Source organism: Scyliorhinus torazame, chromosome 12 (genome assembly GCF_047496885.1).
Source record: "Scyliorhinus torazame isolate Kashiwa2021f chromosome 12, sScyTor2.1, whole genome shotgun sequence".
Lineage (NCBI taxonomy): Eukaryota > Metazoa > Chordata > Chondrichthyes > Carcharhiniformes > Scyliorhinidae > Scyliorhinus > Scyliorhinus torazame.
Window position 1 is genome coordinate 16,947,921 of NC_092718.1, and position 18,179 is coordinate 16,966,099.

An 18,179-nucleotide genomic window follows, 5' to 3' on the forward strand; every position below is an offset into this window, starting at 1 on the left:
AAATCATCGCTCATGTCTGCAAACAATTCCAAGGTCATTCCCTGCTCCATCCCTGCAACTCCCTCCAGCTCGATGGCCCAGTTCTATCAACTCCGGTTTACTGTGTGCTACATCCACCCCACCCTTCCCCCCAATGTCCTCGCTCTATCCTCAGTTCAACCATCATAGCTTCGCACTTTGGAACTCTCCCTGAATCTCTCTGCCTTACGCCTCTCTTGTGCCTTTTAAAAACCTCCTGAATCCTGACCTCTTTGACTGCACTTTCCCTAATTTCCCTCTGACCCCTCTGTGCTGCAAAAGTGGAATTTCTAGCTGTGTGATATATCTGTGTAATATTTCACAGGAGCATTCTGTGCGTTGTCTCACTCCAATGGACACTCAGCATGTGTAAGCCCAGGGAGTAAATCTGGAAAATGGATCCCATCGTGAGGACACCAAAGGTGATCGTCGGTTTAGACGTCACGATGTTCCCCTTCTTGGCAATGGCGAACTTCGCAACAGTCTGCTGACACATGTGGTGGGCACCAACCTGCTGAATTCCTTCAACTGAAAGCTCGCCCTGTTTCTGATTGGGTTGGAAATCACCTCGTACAAGAGGTCATGAATGTAACACATTAATCAGGGCCAGTGAGGTCTCCTGGACTGCATTTGATCGAAGTCTGAGGGGAACTCCCCGGATCGCCCCCCCCCCCCCAACTAAATTCCGTGATTTTAAAATCTGTTTCTTTTTTTTTAACCGTGTTTTTATTGGCTTTGCATTTATAATAACACGGCAAGGGACATCATATAGTAGCAGGGTGGGTATACGAGAATAAAAGACAAAACGAAATTAGGAATACAAACCTGTATGTGTACAAAGGTAGTGTGTGTACACATGTGGAGTCCTCGCTTTGGGCCCCCCGGTGATTGGTCACCACAACCGTGCCATCTTAATCTTTACATGTTGCCTCCTGGTGTTAAAACATACCAGGGGCGTGCTTGGCACCATCTGCCCGAACCCTGTTTTTGTCATGCCCCCCGCCCCGGTTATTGGTTGCTGGTCACAAACGGGTCTTGGAACAAGCTGGTGAATTGCTTTCACGTGTGGTAAAAGACTTCCTTCAATCCCTGAATGGAGAATTTTATCCTTTCCAATTTAAGGAATTCCACTAAGTCGGAGAGCCAGCCCGCGGCCTTGGGTGGCATTGCTGACCTCCAGCTGAGCAGGAGTCTCTGGACGGCGATCACGGAGGCAAAGGCTAGGGCGTCCGCCCCGCTCCCTAAAGAGTTCTGGCTGTTCCGATACCCCGAAGACCACCACTTGTGGGCATGAAATGAAAAAAATGAAAAGCATGGCTCCACCCTCACCCCCACAACCTTGGACATGGCCTCTAAAATGACGGTCCGGTACCCAACAAGTCTGGGACAGGACCAGAACATGTGGGTGCGGTTGGCTGGGGCTCCCTGGCACCGTTCGCATTTGTCCTCCACCTCCTGGAAGAACGCACTCAGGCGTGTTCTGGGGAGAGGGGACTGAGTGGGGAGTGGGGACTGGGTGAGGAGTGGGGACGGGTTGGGAGTGGGGACGGGGTGGGGAGTGGGGACTGGGTGGGGAGTGGGGACTGGGTGGGGAGTGGGGACTGGGTGGGGAGTGGGGACTGGGTGGGGAGTGGGGACTGGGTGGGGAGTGGAGATTGGATGGGGACTGAGTGGAGAGTGGGGATTGGGTGGGGAGTGGGGACTGGGTAGGGAGTGGGGACTGGGTGGGGAGTGGGGACTGGGTGGGGAGTGGGGACTGGGTGGGGAGTGGGGACTGGGTGGGCAGTGGGGACTGGGTGGGGAGTGGGGACGGGGTGGGGAATGGGGACTGGGTGGGGAGTGGGGACTGGGTGGGGAGTGGGGACTGGGTGGGGAGTGGGGACTGGGTGGGGAGTGGGGATTGGATGGGGAGTGGGGACTGAGTGGGGAGTGGGGACTGGGTGGGGAGTGGGGACTGGGTGGGGAGTGGGGACGGGGTGGGGAGTGGGGACTGAGTGGGGAGTGGGGACTGGGTGAGGAGTGGGGACTGGGTGGGGAGTGGGGACTGAGTGGGGAGTGGGGACTGGGTGGGGAGTGGGGACTGGGTGGGGAGTGGGGACTGGGTGGGGAGTGGGGACTGGGTGGGGAGTGGGGACTGAGTGGGGAGTGGGGACTGGGTGGGGGATTGGGGACTGAGTGGGGGAGTGGGGACTGAGTGGGGAGTGGGGACTTGGTGGGGAGTGGGGACTGGGTGAGGAGTGGGGACTGGGGACTGGGTGGGCAGTGGGGACTGGGTGGGGAGTGGGGATTGGGTGGGGAGTGGGGACTGGGTGAGGGGGTGGGGACTGGGGACTGGGTGGGCAGTGGGGACTGGGTGAGGAGTGGGGACTGGGGACTGGGTGGGCAGTGGGGACTGGGTGGGGAGTGGGGATTGGGTGGGGAGTGGGGACTGGGTGAGGGGGTGGGGACTGGGTGAGGGGGTGGGGACTGGGTGAGGGGGTGGGGACTGAGTGTGGAGTGGGGACTGAGTGGGGAGTGGGGACTGGGTGGGGGAGTGGGGACTGGGTGAGGGGGTGGGGACTGAGTGGGGAGTGGGGACTGGGTGGGGAGTGGGGACTGGATGGGGAGTGGGGACTGGGTGGGGAGTGGGGACTGAGTGGGGAGTGGGGACTGAGTGGGGGAGTGGGGACTGGGTGGGGAGTGGGGACTGGGTGGGGAGTGGGGACTGGGTGGGGAGTGGGGACTGAGTGGGGAGTGGGGACTGAGTGGGGAGTGGGGACTGGGTGGGGAGTGGGGACTGGGTGGGGGGTGGGGACTGAGTGGGGAGTGGGGACTGAGTGGGGGAGTGGGGACTGGGTGGGGAGTGGGGACTGGATGGGGAGTGGGGACTGGGTGGGGAGTGGGGACTGGGTGGGGAGTGGGGACTGGGTGGGGAGTGGGGACTGGATGGGGAGTGGGGACTGAGTGGGGAGTGGGGACTGGGTGAGGAGTGGGGACTGGGTGGGGAGTGGGGACTGAGCGGGGAGTGGGGACTGGGTGGGGGAGTGGGGACTGGGTGGGGAGTGGGGACTGGTTGGGGACTGGATGGGCGGTGGGGACTGGGTGGGGTGTGTGGACTGGGTGGGGTGTGGGGACTGGGTGGGGTGTGTGGATTGGGTGGGGAGTGGGGACTGAGTGGGGAGTGGGGACTGGGTGGGGGTGGGGACTGGGTGGAGGGTGGGGACTGGGTGGGGAGTGGGGACTGGGTGGGGAGTGGGGACTGGGTGGGGAGTGGGGACAGGGTGGGGAGTGGGGAGTGGAGATTGGATGGGGAGTGGGGACTGGGTGGGGAGTGGGGACTGAGTGGGGACTGGGTGGGGTGTGGGGACTGGGTGGGGTGTGGGGATTGAGTGGGGAGTGTGGAGTGGGGACTGGGTGGGGTGTGGGGACTGGGTGGGGAGTGGGGAGTGGGGACTGAGTGGGGACTGGGTGGGGGAGTGGGGACTGGGTGGGGAGTGGGGACTGGGTGGGGAGTGGGGACTGGGTGGGGAGTGGAGATTGGATGGGGAGTGGGGACTGAGTGGGGAGTGGGGACTGGGTGGGGAGTGGGGATTGGGTGGGGAAGTGGCTGAGGAGTGGGTGGCGAGTGGGGGAGTGGGTGGCGAGTGGGTGGCGAGTGGGTGGCGAGTGGGTGGCGAGTGAGTGGCGAGTGGGTGGGGGAGTGGGTGGCGAGTGGGTGGGGGAGTGGGTGGCGCGTGGGTGGGGGAGTGAGTGGCGAGTGGGTGGGGGAGTGGGTGGCGAGTGGGTGGGGGAGTGGGTGGCGAGTGAGTGGCAAGTGGGTGGGGGAGTGGGTGGCGAGTGGGTGGGGGAGTGGGGGGGAATGGGTGGGGGAGTGGGTGGCGAGTGGGTGGGGGAGTGGGTGGCGAGTGGGTGGAGGAGTGGGGGGGAATGGGTGGCGAGTGGGTGGCGAGTGGGTTGGGGAGTGGGTGGCGAGTGGGTGGAGGAGTGGGGACGGGAGTGGGTGGGGAGTGGGTGGGTAAGTGGGGCGGGAATGGGTGGGGGAGTGGGTGGGGACTGGGGAGTGGGTGGGGAGTGGGTGGGGAAGTGGGTGGGGGAGTGGGTGGGGAGTGGGTGGGGAAGTGGGGCGGGAGTGGGTGGGGGAGTGGGTGGGGAGTGGGTGGGGAAGTGGGTGGGGTAGTGGGTGGGGACTGGGGAGTGGGTGGGGAGTGGGTGGGGAAGTGGGGCGGGAGTGGGTGGGGGAGTGGGTGGGAAGTGGGTGGGGAAGTGGGGCGGGAGAGGCGGGGAGTGGGTGGCGGGTGGGTGGGTGAGTTGGTGAAGAGTGGGGGAGTGGTTGGCGAGTGGGTGGGGGCGTGGGTGGGGGAGTGGGTGAGGAGTGGGTGGCGAGGGGGTGGGGCCGTGGGTGGGGGCTTGGGTGGGGGAGTGGGTGGGGGAGTGGGTGAGGAGTGGGGGAGTGGGTGGGGGAGTGGGTGGCGAGTGGGTGCCGAGTGGGTGGGGGAATGGGTGGCGGGTGGGTGGGGAGTGGGTGGGGGAGCGGCTGTGGGTGAGGAAGTTGGTGTGGGTAGTGAGTGCGGTGGGCGAGTGTGGGCTGTCGAAGGATGGTAGTAATGGACGGATAAAATCAGCACATGGAGAAACATTCGGCGCGTTTGTGGAGAGCAATGTTGTAGTAATCTGGGGGGGGGGGGGGGGCACAGTGGTCTGGTGGCAATGTCACCGGCCCAGCAATCCAGAGCCCTGGCCTGATATCCTGAGGACACAGGTTCAAATCTCGCAGATGGTGGAAATTAAATGTAATTAATAAAATCTAGAATTGAAAGCTAGTCTCAGCAATCGTAATCCATGAACCTGTCACTGCTCATAAAAATCCATCTGGTTTACTAATGTCCCTTTCACAGAAGGAAATTTGACATCCTCAACTCATCTGTCCCCCATGTGACTCCAGCCCTGTGGTTAACCCTTAACTGCCCTCAAAAAGATCCCGGTGAGCCACTCTATCCAAGGGCAATTAGAGATGGGTAACAATTTCTGCCCTTGCCAATGATGCCCACATCCGTTGAAAAGGAAAATGGGTAAAATTCATTATTTCTACGGTCTAATGGTGGTGATTGTCAACCGATGCCCTCTAGTCACTGTGACCCACCAGTGGCAATGATTTCCTCCAGTTTACTTTATCGAAATATCCCATTGTTTTAATCACCTCTTTTAGACTTTCTCTCAATTTTCTCTATTCTAACGAAAAGGACCCAAGTTTCTCCTCGTTACTAAATTCTCTTATCCCCTGGTATCATCTTATGAGTAGTTAACAAACACTTTGTTCAACTATACAAGACGCAAAATCTCTTCATGAGACCTACCGGGCTACACACAACATCTTACTTCATGAAGGCAGCTATCTGAACACCCCAGAATCTCACAGAAACTGGAGAAGAAGTTTGAAAAGTGAAAGATTGAAAGAGCAGTATTCTGACCTGACAACAATGCTGCAAAGCAGGACTGGAGGCTGGAGACAGAAACAGATCTCCACACGGCAGCAGAAGACCCTATCAAACCTCATGGAGGTCCAGATGCAGTACCCAGAAAGTGCAGAGTCAGCGGACCTATCACGGGTGAGCTAAAGAAAAGGTTACATTCTCGGCCAGAATGAGCTTGAAACAGCTTTAAAATCAGCAGCATTCAGAATTGCCATTTTAAAACACACTATGAACAGCACGAGTCCTGAGTCGGCACTTGAATACGTGGAGAATACGAGCTCACTTCGATAGAAAAAAAAATGAAATAACAGATATTAAAGTCCAAAGGTGTACCGATTAGGTACACATTACCTGAACTGCAACAGCAGGTGGCAGTGCTGAGCCACCTGACTATGATTGAAGATGGAGTGATTGGAGTGTTTCAAACTGCAGGCAGGCAAAGAAAAGATGGATGCAAGATCATAAAATGTAGATTTGGGCTAAAGGCCAGGGAACGAGAAGAAAAATCACCGGATACCTCAAACGTACTGAGAACCATTAAGCCACTGAGAACACCATAATCCCAGTTTCAGCACCATAATCCCAGTCAAGATCATATCAAAGCTCCAAAACCTAGGACTTGGCTCCTCACTCTGCAACTGGATCCTCGACTTTCTGACCCATAGCCCACAATCAGTAAGGATAAACAACACCTCCTGCATTATAGCCCTCAATACCGGGGCCCCGCAAGGCTGCGTACTTAGCCCTCTACTACACTCGCTGGGCGGAATTCTCCCCCCACACGCCGGGTGGGAGAATCGCCCGGGCGCGCGCGAGTCCCGCCACGCCGCCCCAACGCCCGCACGCGATCCCCCCCCCCCCCGAAACCGGCGCAGCGCGAATCACGGCTGGCCGCTGGGAGAATCGCCGCTTGCCGTTGGTAATGGGCGAGCGGTGATTCTCCAGCCCGGATGGGCCGAGCGGCCTGCCCAACACGACAGGTTGACGCCGGCGGCATCCACACCTGGTCGCTGCCGGCGGGAACAGCGCGGGAACGCTGGGGGGGGGGGCGGCCTGTGGGGGGGGGCAAGGGGGGTTCCTGCACCGGGGGGGGGTGGGTGGGGCTCAAAAGGGGTCTGGCCCGCGATCGGTGCCCACCAATCGGCGGGCCGGCCCTCTGAAGGATAACCTTTCCTCCGGTTTTCACGCCGGCGTCGGGACTTAGTCTCCCGATGGGAGAATTGCGTCCCATATATACACACGACTACAGGAGTGAGGTAGAGAACCGAGTGGAATGGTGTAACAACAACAATGGTATCAGCAAAATTAAGGAGCTGGTCATTGACTTCAGGAAGCAAAGTACTGTACACATCCCTGTCTGCATCAACGGGGCCGAGGTGGAGATCGTTGACAGCTTCAAATTCCTTGGGGTGCACATCTCCAAAAATCTGTCCTGGGCCACCCACGTCGACGCTACCACCAAGAAAGCACAACAGCGCTGATACTTCCTCAGGAAACTAAGGAAATTCGGCATGTCCACCACTGACTCTTACCAACTTTTACAGATGCACCATAGAAAGCATCCTATCGGGCTGCATCACAGCCTGGTATGGCAACTGCTCGGCCCAGGATCACAAGAAACTTCAGAGAGTTGTGAACACAGCCCAGTCCATCACACGAACCTGCCTCCCATCCATTGACTGTGTCTACACTTTCCACTGCCTGGGGAAAGCGGGCAGCACAATCAAAGACCCCTCCCACCATAATCAAAGTGGAGGCTTCAGAGAGGGTGCAGAAGAGATTTACCAGGATGTTGCCTGGTATGGAGGGCATTAGTTATGAGGAGAGGTTGAATAAACTTGGTTTGTTCTCACTGGAACAAAGGAGGTTGAGGGGTGACCTGATAGAGGTCTACAAAATTATGAGGGTCATAGACAGAATGGATAATCAGAGACTTTTTCCCAGGGTAGAGGGGTCAATTTCTGGGGGGCATAGGTTTAAGGTGCGAGGGGCAAGGTTTAGAGTAGGTGTACGAGGCAAGTTTTTTTACACAGAGGGTAGTGGGTGCCTGGAACTCGCTGCCGGAGGGGTTGGTGGAAGCAGGGACGATAGTGACATTTAAGGGGCATCTTGACAAATACATGAATAGGATGGGAATAGAGGGATATGGACCCTGGAATTGTAGAAGATTTTAGTTTAGACGGGCAGCATGGTCGGCGCAGGCTTGGAGGGCCGAAGGGCCTGTTCCTGTGCTGTATTTTTCTTTGTTCTTTACCCGCCCACCCAACTTACTCACTCTTCCAACTTCTTCCATCGGGCAGGAGATACAGAAGTCTGAGAACATGCACAAACAGACTCAAAAACAGCTTCTTCCCCACTGTTACCAGACTCCTAAATGACCCTCTTGTGGACTGACCTGATTAATACCACACTCCTGTATGCTTCACCCGATGCCGGTGTCTATGTATTCACATTGTGGACCTTGTGTTGCCCTATTATGTGTTTTCTTTTCTTTTCATGTACTGAATAATCTGTTGAGCAGCTCGCAGAAAAATACTTTTCACTGTACCTCGGTACAGGTGACAATAAACAAATCCAAATTCAAAAGTGAAATAGCTGAAACAAATGTCAGTAACCTAGAATGGCGATTGAAAGGAGATGTTTTCCTAAAAGAATATCAACTATCTCAGAAACAATTGGCAGAAGTGCAATAAGAGAATGAGAGCTTGAAGAGGAATTATACTCTGCTGAGAAAGGATGTGTTCAGAAACACCTTTCACATATGAAAGGTGAGTTTGATGAGGGAAAATGAGGACTGTGAGAATGCGTGAATGTCGGTGACAGGAAATAGAATGAGGGGCGGGATTCTCTGACTCCCCGCCGGGGGGTGGTGTGAATCCCGCCTTGCCGCCCCGCGTCGGCTGGCGGCGGCGGTTTTTCGGCGGGGACGGGAATCGCACTGCGCCGGTCGGAGGCCGCTGGCCTGGCGATTCTCCGGCTCGTAATGGGCCAAGTGGCCGCCCGTTTCCGGCGGGTCCCGTCGGCGTGAAATACACCAGGTCCTTACCGGCGGGACCTGACTTTGCAGGCGGCCTTCGGAGTACTCGGGGGGGGGATGCAGGGGGGATCTGGCCCCGGGGGGGGCCCCCACGGTGGCCTGGCCCACGATCGGGGCCCACCGATCCGTGGGTGGGCCTGTGTCGTGGGGGCACTCTTTCCCTGCGCTGGCCGGTGTAACGGTCCGCCATGGCTGGCGCGGAGAGGAACCCCCCCTGCGCATGCGCTGGGATGACGCCAGCACATGCTGGTGCTCCCATGCATGTACCAACTCGTGCCGGCTGGCGGAGGCACTTCGCTGCCGTTTGGCGCAGCGCCAACCCAGCCGGCGGCGGCCTAGCCCCCGAAGGTGCGGAGGATTCCGCACCTTCCGGGCTTCCCCGGAACTGGGACTGGGACTGTACTCATTGGAGTTTAGAAGGATGCGGGGGGGATCTTATTGAAACATATAAGATTATGAAGGGAATAGATAGGATAGATGCGGGCAGGTTGTTTCCACTGGTCGGGGACAGCAGAACTAGGGGGCATAGCCTCAAAATAAGGGGAAGTAGATTTAGGACCGAGTGTAGGAGGAACTTCTTCACCCAAAGGGTTGTGAATCTCTGGAATTCCTTGCCCAGTGAAGCAGTTGAGGCTCCTTCTTTGAACGTTTTTAAGAAAAAGATAGATACCTTTCTAAAGAATAAAGGGATTCGGGGATACGGTGTTCGGGCCGGAGAGTGGAGCTGAGTCCACAAAGATCAGCCATGATCTCATTAAATGGCGGAGCAGGCTCGAGGGGCCAGATGGCCTACTCCTGTTCCTAGTTCTTATGTTCATATGTTCTTATGTTCCCGACGCCGGAGTGGATCACGCCACTCCTCGGCGCCGGTACGGCCTGCCCCGCCGGGTAGGGGAGAATCCGGCCCGGGGACTTGAAACACCTAAATGATAACCTTGCAGAAACAAGTTCAGCAAACATGGATCTTCAGTTAAAATTTGATGGATGTCTAAAGCATCAGACGTTTCCAGTCAGCATCGTGGAAGATGCCTGGGACAAGAGAAAGATTTGCTGATGCATCGGAACAGTTGCTTGAATACAGAACTGACAACGAAAACTGACGAAATTCTTGAACTTTGACCCAATCTGAACAACATGAAAGAGGAGAGGCACGGTGAGGAAGAGCGAATCCAGACGTTGGAAGCAGATACGGAAAATATCATAAAACAGATTGAGGATCTGACAAATTATTCGAAAGAGTCGAAGGAGCAGTGAGTAGCCATGGGAGAAAGATTCTGAAAAGAACTGACTGCCCAGGTGAAGTTGTTCACCTTATACAAGGGTTCTGCAGATAACCCTGAAACAAAAAGGCAACTAGCCTTTGCTGAGCCGAATGAAAAGATTCATCAGCTTGAAAAAGAGTTGGAAGGTGAAAGTGTAATCGATTTCGCTAAAGTTGTGAACCAAGTGGAGATGTGGGTTACATTTTTGATACCTAAATTTCCACATGCATCATGTCGAACCAGATGTAGGAGGACAAACAGGGTGCACACTACAGATGAGCTAAGAGTTTGTTCTCTCCGTAAGGAAATGGGATAAAACAAAGGGCATCGATCACAACAGACAGGGAATTGATGAGAAAAGCATCACGGCAGCACAGTGGTTGGCGCTGTCGCTTCACAGCGCCACGGTCCCAGGTTCGATTCCCAGCTTGGGTCACTGTCTGTGCGGAGTCTGCACGCTCTCTCCGTGTCTGCGTGGATTCCCTCCGGGTGCTCCGGTTTCCTCCCACGAGACTCGAAAGACATGCTGTTAGGTAATTTGGGCATTCTGAATTCACCCTCAGTGCACCCAAACAGACACCGGAATGTGGCAACTAGGGGCTTTTCACAGTAACTTCATTGGAGTGTCAATATAAGGCTACTTGTGACAATAAAGATTGTTATTATTAACTCCAACGAATGCAAAAAGAGGATGAAAGTAAACTATCTAAATGCCAGGATGTCCATATCCATTGCAACTTCCCATTCATCACGATTTACCCACTGCGACAGTGCCTACCACTCCTCCGTTACACAGGCAAGATCTGGAAGGATTGCAAAGCCTCCGGACCTGGAATCACAGAGGACAAAATCCCATTTCGCTGATGCCAGCTTTTCCCATCGCACTGATGATCCCTCCCCACCGTGACATCAGGGCCTCAGTAATCTAGGCATCATACTTAAAGGACGCCCGCTGCACAGAGCTCAAACTCTGCAAGGGATAGGAGGCATCCGGAGAGTCCTGGCCACGATATGAAATGAAATGAAAATCGCTTCTTGTCACAAGTAGGCTTCAAATGAAGTTACTGTGAAAAGCCTCTAGTCGCCACATTCCGGCGCCTGTTCGGGGAGGCTGTTACGGGAATTGAACTGTGCTGCTGGTCTGCCTTGGTCTGCTTTCAAAGCCAGCGATTTAGCCCTGTGCTAAACAGCCCCTGCTGGGTGCCTAGTCTTCAGTTCAATTGGTGTCTAACCAAAACCAACCCCCACATCCGCCCCACATCACATGGCAGAGTGGTGGCAGCTTCGGACATTCAATCCGGTTTTCCCTGCACAAGCGCAGGCATCAGCCTAACCTGCACTCCCAGTCTGAGCGGTTTTCCCGGATCACGAGGGTTGATATTCCACTCCTAAATAATTGTAATACTGGGTTTCGGACTGTCCTCTTCAGTGAGTGATCCATGTCCACCTGTTGCAAGAGGATCCTCAAACTTGCCCAGCCGCCCAATGCTTCAGTAGCCCTATAACACTCGATTGAATTTGAAGTCTGTGAACAAGGGGTTAACACTGCAGGAGTAATCATCGGCACTCTCAGGAATTAGCATTGCTAACCTGCATATATATAGAATAGGGTCTAATAGGACATGTCTCCATGCTTGCCTCCGCACACTTCTCTGTCCAGTACAAGACTGGCCTTGAGATTGAGGCTGTATTCCTTTACTTTACAATGGGGGCGGCACTGTACCCCGTCGCACGTTAACCCTTTCTATGCCAGACCTTTATTATTATTATTCCCCCACATCAAGTTTGAATCCCATGTCAGCTGATTTCAGGACATAAGAACATAAGAACTAGGAGCAGGAGTAGGCCATCTGGCCCCTCGAGCCTGCTCCACCATTCAATGAGATCATGGCTGATCTTTTGTGGACTCAGCTCCACTTTCCGGCCCGAACACCATAACCCTTAATCCCTTTATTCTTCAAAAAACTATCTATCTTTATCTTAAAAACATTTAATGAAGGAGCCTCTACTGCTTCACTGGGCAAGGAATTCCATAGATTCACAACCCTTTGGGTGAAGAAGTTCCTCCTAAACTCAGTCCTAAATCTACTTCCCCTTATTTTGAGGCTATGCCCCCTAGTTCTGCTTTCACCCGCCAGTGGAAACAACCTGCCTGCATCTATCCTATCAATTCCCTTCATAATCTTATATGTTTCTATAAGATCCCCCCTCATCCTTCTAAATTCCAACGAGTACAGTCCCAGTCTACTCAACCTCTCCTCGTAATCCAACCCCTTCAGCTCTGGGATTAACCTAGTGAATCTCCTCTGCACACCCTCCAGTGCCAGTACGTCCTTTCTCAAGTAAGGAGACCAAAACTGAACGCAATACTCCAGGTGTGGCCTCACTAACACCTTATACAATTGCAGCAGAACCTCCCTAATCTTAAACTCCATCCCTCTAGCAATGAAGGACAAAATTCCATTTGCCTTCTTAATCACCCGAAAACCAACTTTTTGCGACTCATGCACCAGCACACCCAGGTCTCTCTGCACAGCAGCATGTTTTAATATTTTATCATTTAAATAATAATCCCTTTTGCTGTTATTCCTACCAAAATGGATAACCTCACATTTGTCAACATTGTATTCCATCTGCCAGACCCTAGCCCATTCACTTAGCCTATCCAAATCCCTCTGCAGACTTCCAGTATCCTCTGCACTTTTTGCTTTACCACTTATCTTAGTGTCGTCTGCAAACTTGGACACATTGCCCTTGGTCCCCAACTCCAAATCATCTATGTCAATTGTGAACAGTTGTGGGCCCAACACTGATCCCTGAGGGACACCACTAGCTACTGATTGCCAACCAGAGAAACACCCATTAATCCCCACTCTTTGCTTTCTATTAATTAACCAATCCTCTATCCATGCTACTACTTTCCCCTTAATGCCATGCATCTTTATCTTATGCAACAACCTTTTGTGTGGCACCTAGTCAAAGGCTTTCTGGAAATCCAGATATACCACATCCATTGGCACCCCGTTATCTACCGCACTGTTAATGTCCTCAAAAAAGGCACGACCTGCCTGTAAAGGAACACAGCCCCAATCTCAAGGCCAGTCTTGTACTGGACAGAGAAGTGTGCGGAGGCAAGCATGGAGTCATGTCCTATTAGACCCTATTCTATATATATGGAAACATTGGCTGAAATTCTTCGGCTCTTCGCTGACGGTGGGATTCTCTATCCCGTTGGCAACGTACTCCCGCCCGCAGGTTTCCCGGTGGCATGGAATGGCTCCAATGGGAATTCCCATTGGCAGTGGTAGGAACAAAAAATTTGGCCGCCTCGCAGTAACAGCCCCTCCCGCTGCTGGAAACACGTGGCTGGGAGGGGGTGGGGGTGGAGAATCCCACCCATTTACTGTTAAACAATATAAAATTCAGAACCAGTTCATGAGACCTACCAATCTACACACATCCCACCATAGACTGGGCACCATTCTCGAAGTACTGCCTACCCAAGGATGTTTTGGGGGTTTACCAGTAACCCTTTGCTTTTGTGCTCTGTGCCTTTGGTCATAAAGCCCGGACACCCACATTCTGTGAGTCCAAGTCTGGAGTACGGAATATTTATTGCCCTCTTATTTTGAAATGAACATTTCTTACCTTGGACTGTGACCTGAATACTGGGTATGCGACAGTGCACACTTTGTTGTTGGGCCATCTATCCAAATTGTTGCAATCAATTTTCACTTCGGCATCATCCTGTAAAAAGACAAGGCACAGATTGGCCCCCAATGACCATGCTTTGCGATGAGGAGCCCCCACTCGGGGGAGTATCACTGGACTGGGAGCAACAGTGTGACTGCAGGCTGCAATAAGCCACTAGGCACAACGACCGGGCGGACACGGTTTGGTGACGCAAAATTAATTCACTTCTTGGCCTAATGTCATCAGGCCTTCATTTGTAAAGCAGGCACAGCGCCGTAATAACATAATTTCACTTCCCTGGGCGGCTCCAGGCAGGGTTTCGTGGCCCCGTCGTAGCGGGGGAGGGGCTGCAAATGTGGCGAGCCGTTCAAGAGTCCATTGGTTTTGGTGGGACTGGAATATCCCGCTGGTGGGAGGGGCTGTAAAATCCCGCCCTTAGTGCCTGAGCCCGAAATAGAGTGGGAGGAGCATAAACAAACAGCACAGAGCAGTTGGGCCGAATGGCCTGATTCCATACTGTAAATTCTACGTTTACCTTTAAGACCTGAAATTGGTCCGCAACTGAATTTTTCATTCGTTCTTTGGGATGTGGACGTCGCTGGGGGCTGGGCCAGCATTTACTGCCCATCCCTAATTGCCCTTGAACTGAGTGGCTTGCTTGGCCATTTCAATGGGGGGCAGTGAAGAGTCAACTGGATCGCTGTGTGGATCTGGAGTCACATGTCGGTCAGACCAGGTAAGGGCGGCAGATTTCCTTCCCAGAAGGACATTATTGAACCAGATGGGTTTTTACAACAATCGGCAATGGTTTCGTGGTCATCATTAGACTTTTAATTCTCGATTTTTAAAAATTGAATTCAAATGTCACCGTCTGCTGTGGTGGGATTCGAACCTGGGACCCCAGAGTATTACCCTGGGTCTCTGGATTGGTGGTCCAGTGACAATACCACTACGCCACTGCCTCCCCTAATCTGGGCCACAACACTGTGGTCCTTCCGTCAGCTGAGTTAGGCCACTGCAAACATTGCTTGTCACAGATGTGGGATGGTGCGCTGTGTCACACACAATGGAAATAACAGCCGCCTTGAATGGTGCAACTATCAACTCCGCCTCGCAGTAACAACAGCCCCGTTACAACCCGTCAGGCACCCGCCCACAAGGCACAACTTGAAATCACTCAGCACCTGACAGGGGCTTTTCAATGGTTCAATCCTTTTCATTCAACCTGATTATGTTTTATAAAATTGACCTATTTAAAGGAGAAAGATCTTGCCAGTGAAGGGGTTGGTGGGTGATGGGGGCATCACGGCTGGAGGTGTTTGGGAAATGAGTCACTTAGGGTTAGTATTCAGCATTGAACAAGGTGGTGTGTTGACTCAGTGTCTGTCGTCTCGTTCGGTGGCTGATGTCAGCAGAGTCACTCCGCAGTAACCTCGCAACACGAGACAACAGGTCGTTACGAGTAGTCTGGGAAAGGATTGGAAATGAGATCCAGGACAGAGAGCTTCAAACAAAAATTAGACAGAAGACCAAAGAGGAGAGCGAAATATATTTTTGCAATGTAACTTCTCCCCAACAGTATTGCCCTTGATTAGGAAACAATCCATTCCCTTTAGGTCTAGCTGACTTTACTCAGGAATGCGTCATGCAAAGTCTGTACATGAACGAATGCCCAGATTTTTAAGCATGACTTTATTCTTTAATATCAACTCTCTTGGATTGCCATACACTGACATACGTTCTAGTCAGGATTCTGCATCTATGGCACAATGGACAGGGTGGACTGTGCTTGTCACGGAGCTTTAGTGAGTGGCAATATTCCAGGCAGGTGGATGATTTCCTGCACTATTGCCAGCCGACTGGGAAGATGTGAGCGGAGGATCACAGTGGTTAGCAGTGTTGCTTCACAGCTCCAAGATCCCAGGTTCGATTCCCGGCTTGGGTTACTATCTGTGCGGAGTCTGCACGTCCTCCCCGTGTCTGCTTGGGTTTCCTCCGGGTGCTCCGGTTTCCTCCCACAGCCCAAAGATGTGCAGGTTAGGTGGGCTGGCCATGCTAAATTGCCCTTAGTGTCCAAAAAAGGTTGGATGGGGTGACTGGATTACGGGGATAGGGTGGAGGTGTGGGCTTAAGTAAGGTGCTTTTTCCGAGGGCCGGTGCAGACTCGATGAGCCGAATAGCCTCCTTCTGCACTGTAAATTCTATGATCCTGAATAATCTCTTACCTTCGGTACGAGGGTTGCAAACTGCAGGTTGCGGGAGAAGGTGACGTTGAGAATGGTGCTGTACGCATTCTCTCGCTTGTTCTCCAGCCACGCATCCAATGAGATTCTCCTTCTTGTGTTTACAACAGTGAAGGGAAATTGCCTGAAAGAGAGTCATGTTTTGTTTCAGTGCCAGATCACATCACCTCCGTTTTATGACATTCTTACAACTGTCTCGGTTGTTCCTCACTGCAGCACATTTCCCGCAACGTGTGGCCCCATGCTGCCCACTTACAGAATTCCAGCTGATAACAAAAACCTCATTCTCAGCTGATGGGCGTCACCCAAGGCCACAGCTCACATTCAGCAGCTTCCCTCACAATTTGAAGCAACCTCGGGGTAGTGTCTTACCAAGCTCGCTGTTCTGAGGTCTAGCCACTGCTCGCTGGTTGTAGCACTGTGATGCTAACACGGGTACATAGATACATAGAAGATAAGAGCAGGAGGAGGCCTTTTGGCCCTTCGAGCCTGCTCCGCCATTCATCACGATCATGGCTGATCATCCAACTCAATAGCCCAATCCTGCTTTCTCCCCATAGCCTTTGATCCCATTCTCAGCAAGTGCTAAATCTAGCCGCCTCTTGAATATATTCAATGCTTTAGCATCAACCAGTTCCTGTGGTCCGCAGGCTCACCACTCTTTGGGTGAAGAAATATCTCCTCATCTCTGTCCAAAATGGTTTACCCTGAATCCTCAGTCTGTGACCCCTGGTTCTGGACACACCCACCATCTATCCTGTCTCGTCACGTAGCTGCAGTACCAGTGGATGCAGGACAGAGGAGACCTTAGCAGGGGAGGGGAAGGGAAAGGAGGAAACTGTATCTATAGGAGTTCCATGAGAAACACATGACTGCCTGATTATCAAATTAAAAGATGTTGAATTCCCCTTTACCACATTGTACAGAGCTAGTTACTCACCGAGAGCCAGAAATATCAGCACGAGCTCGCAGCACCAGATCTGGCACACAGTGTTCATCTTCTCCGCAGTCACTCCAAAAGCTGAGCTGTATTGGAACCAAACGAAGCAGTAAACCAGGAGCAGCTCACTCAGAACAGATCCACAATGCTCAGATACCCCCAGGGCAAGGAACCCCAAAAGGGACTGCATTGATTCACAATGGCATATTTCGGTTCAGTTCTTGACCCGCCCCACTCCAACACAAACCCGCCATTGGCTCACAATAAAAAAAATAAAATTACAAGAAGGAATTGCATTTACGTAGCGCCTTTCATGACCTGGATGTCCCAACATGTTTTGAAGCCAGTGAAGTGCTTTTGTAGTGTGAGAAATAGGGCAGCTAATGTACGCACAGCAGGATCCCACAAACGTCACTGAGATCAGTGAATATTGACCAGGACACCAGCTATAAATGCACCATCAGAATAGTGTTGTGGCATTTTTTATATCCACTTGAGGGAGCGGATGGGACCTCAGTTTAATGTCTGATCTGACAGTGCAGCACTCCCTCAGTAGTGCACTGGCAATGCCAGCCGAGATGTTTGTGCCCAATTCTCCGGAGTGAGACTCGAACCCACAAGCTTCTGTCCAGGGAGAGCCATGGCCCTCCACTGAAGGCCAACTGGAGCCACAGTTGTAGGCACGAAGGGGGCCAAGGAGGGGATGGGCTGCTTCATCTGAAGTGCAGTGACTGGAATGCCTTCACTGTTCCCCTAGGGAATTCCATTGACAGACTGGTCAACATTCCATAATTAAAGACTTATTAACGAGTTTAACTCATCTCTGCTCCCGGCGATGGCGCAGTTGCAAAATGGCTGCCATGCGCAGCGAACAAGTTATTTTCCACCAAGAGTAATGCGCAGTTCTTTGAGACGTTTCAAAGTGGCGTTGGAGCGTTATGTAAATCCACGAATTACGTACTAACTCATCAGCTAACTCTGCGTAAACTGGGATCGGATCTAGGGCTGTCCTAGTCTGCGAGGCTGCATGCCACACCACAGGGTGCTTGTAAAAACTGATCGACCAGGAGAGTGATTAAAGGACACATTGACTGCAGAACTGATGTCAGACATCAGTCAGAATGTGACTGGATAATTGAGGTGGTATGGGGGGGGGGGGGGGGGGGTGCGAACGCACAGTTGCACATTTGCCTCACTCGATGAAATCAGCCTAACTAGACTCTGGCACTCGCACTTTCTTTTCAATCAGTCAGGGATTTGGGGTATTCGAGAGACAGGCCCAGCCCAGCTGCGGGGACGGTTGGTCGGGCATTGGTTGTGGTGAGGGGGGGGGGGGGGGGGGGGCGCAGAGGAATCACCTGCTTAAAGGCTGAGGTGATGGCTTAAATAAGCTTCCCAATGTTGAAGTCATTCTGCCAACATACTGGCTTCCTGCGTTAAGGACAATCCATCTTCTCTTCTTCTGCGAGCGAGCGACACATGCTGCAATTTTGTGGTGGGATAAATATTTAGGATTAGACCGTTGCTGGAGATGGA

The 18,179-nt window shown here is 53.0% G+C and overlaps 1 protein-coding gene across 1 annotated transcript in view; it reads right to left on the reverse strand.

The window, feature by feature from the left end:
- Positions 1–18,179, reverse strand: part of itga11a (integrin, alpha 11a) — a 231,784-nt gene that overhangs the window by 42,691 nt on the left and 170,914 nt on the right. Inside the window, exons 19-21 of the mRNA XM_072470475.1 lie at positions 16,644–16,729; positions 15,686–15,827; positions 13,416–13,514 (exon numbers count right to left, since the gene is read on the reverse strand). Of these exons, the coding sequence (XP_072326576.1) occupies positions 13,416–13,514; positions 15,686–15,827; positions 16,644–16,729 (327 nt within the window). The remainder of the gene's footprint in view (positions 1–13,415; positions 13,515–15,685; positions 15,828–16,643; positions 16,730–18,179) is intronic.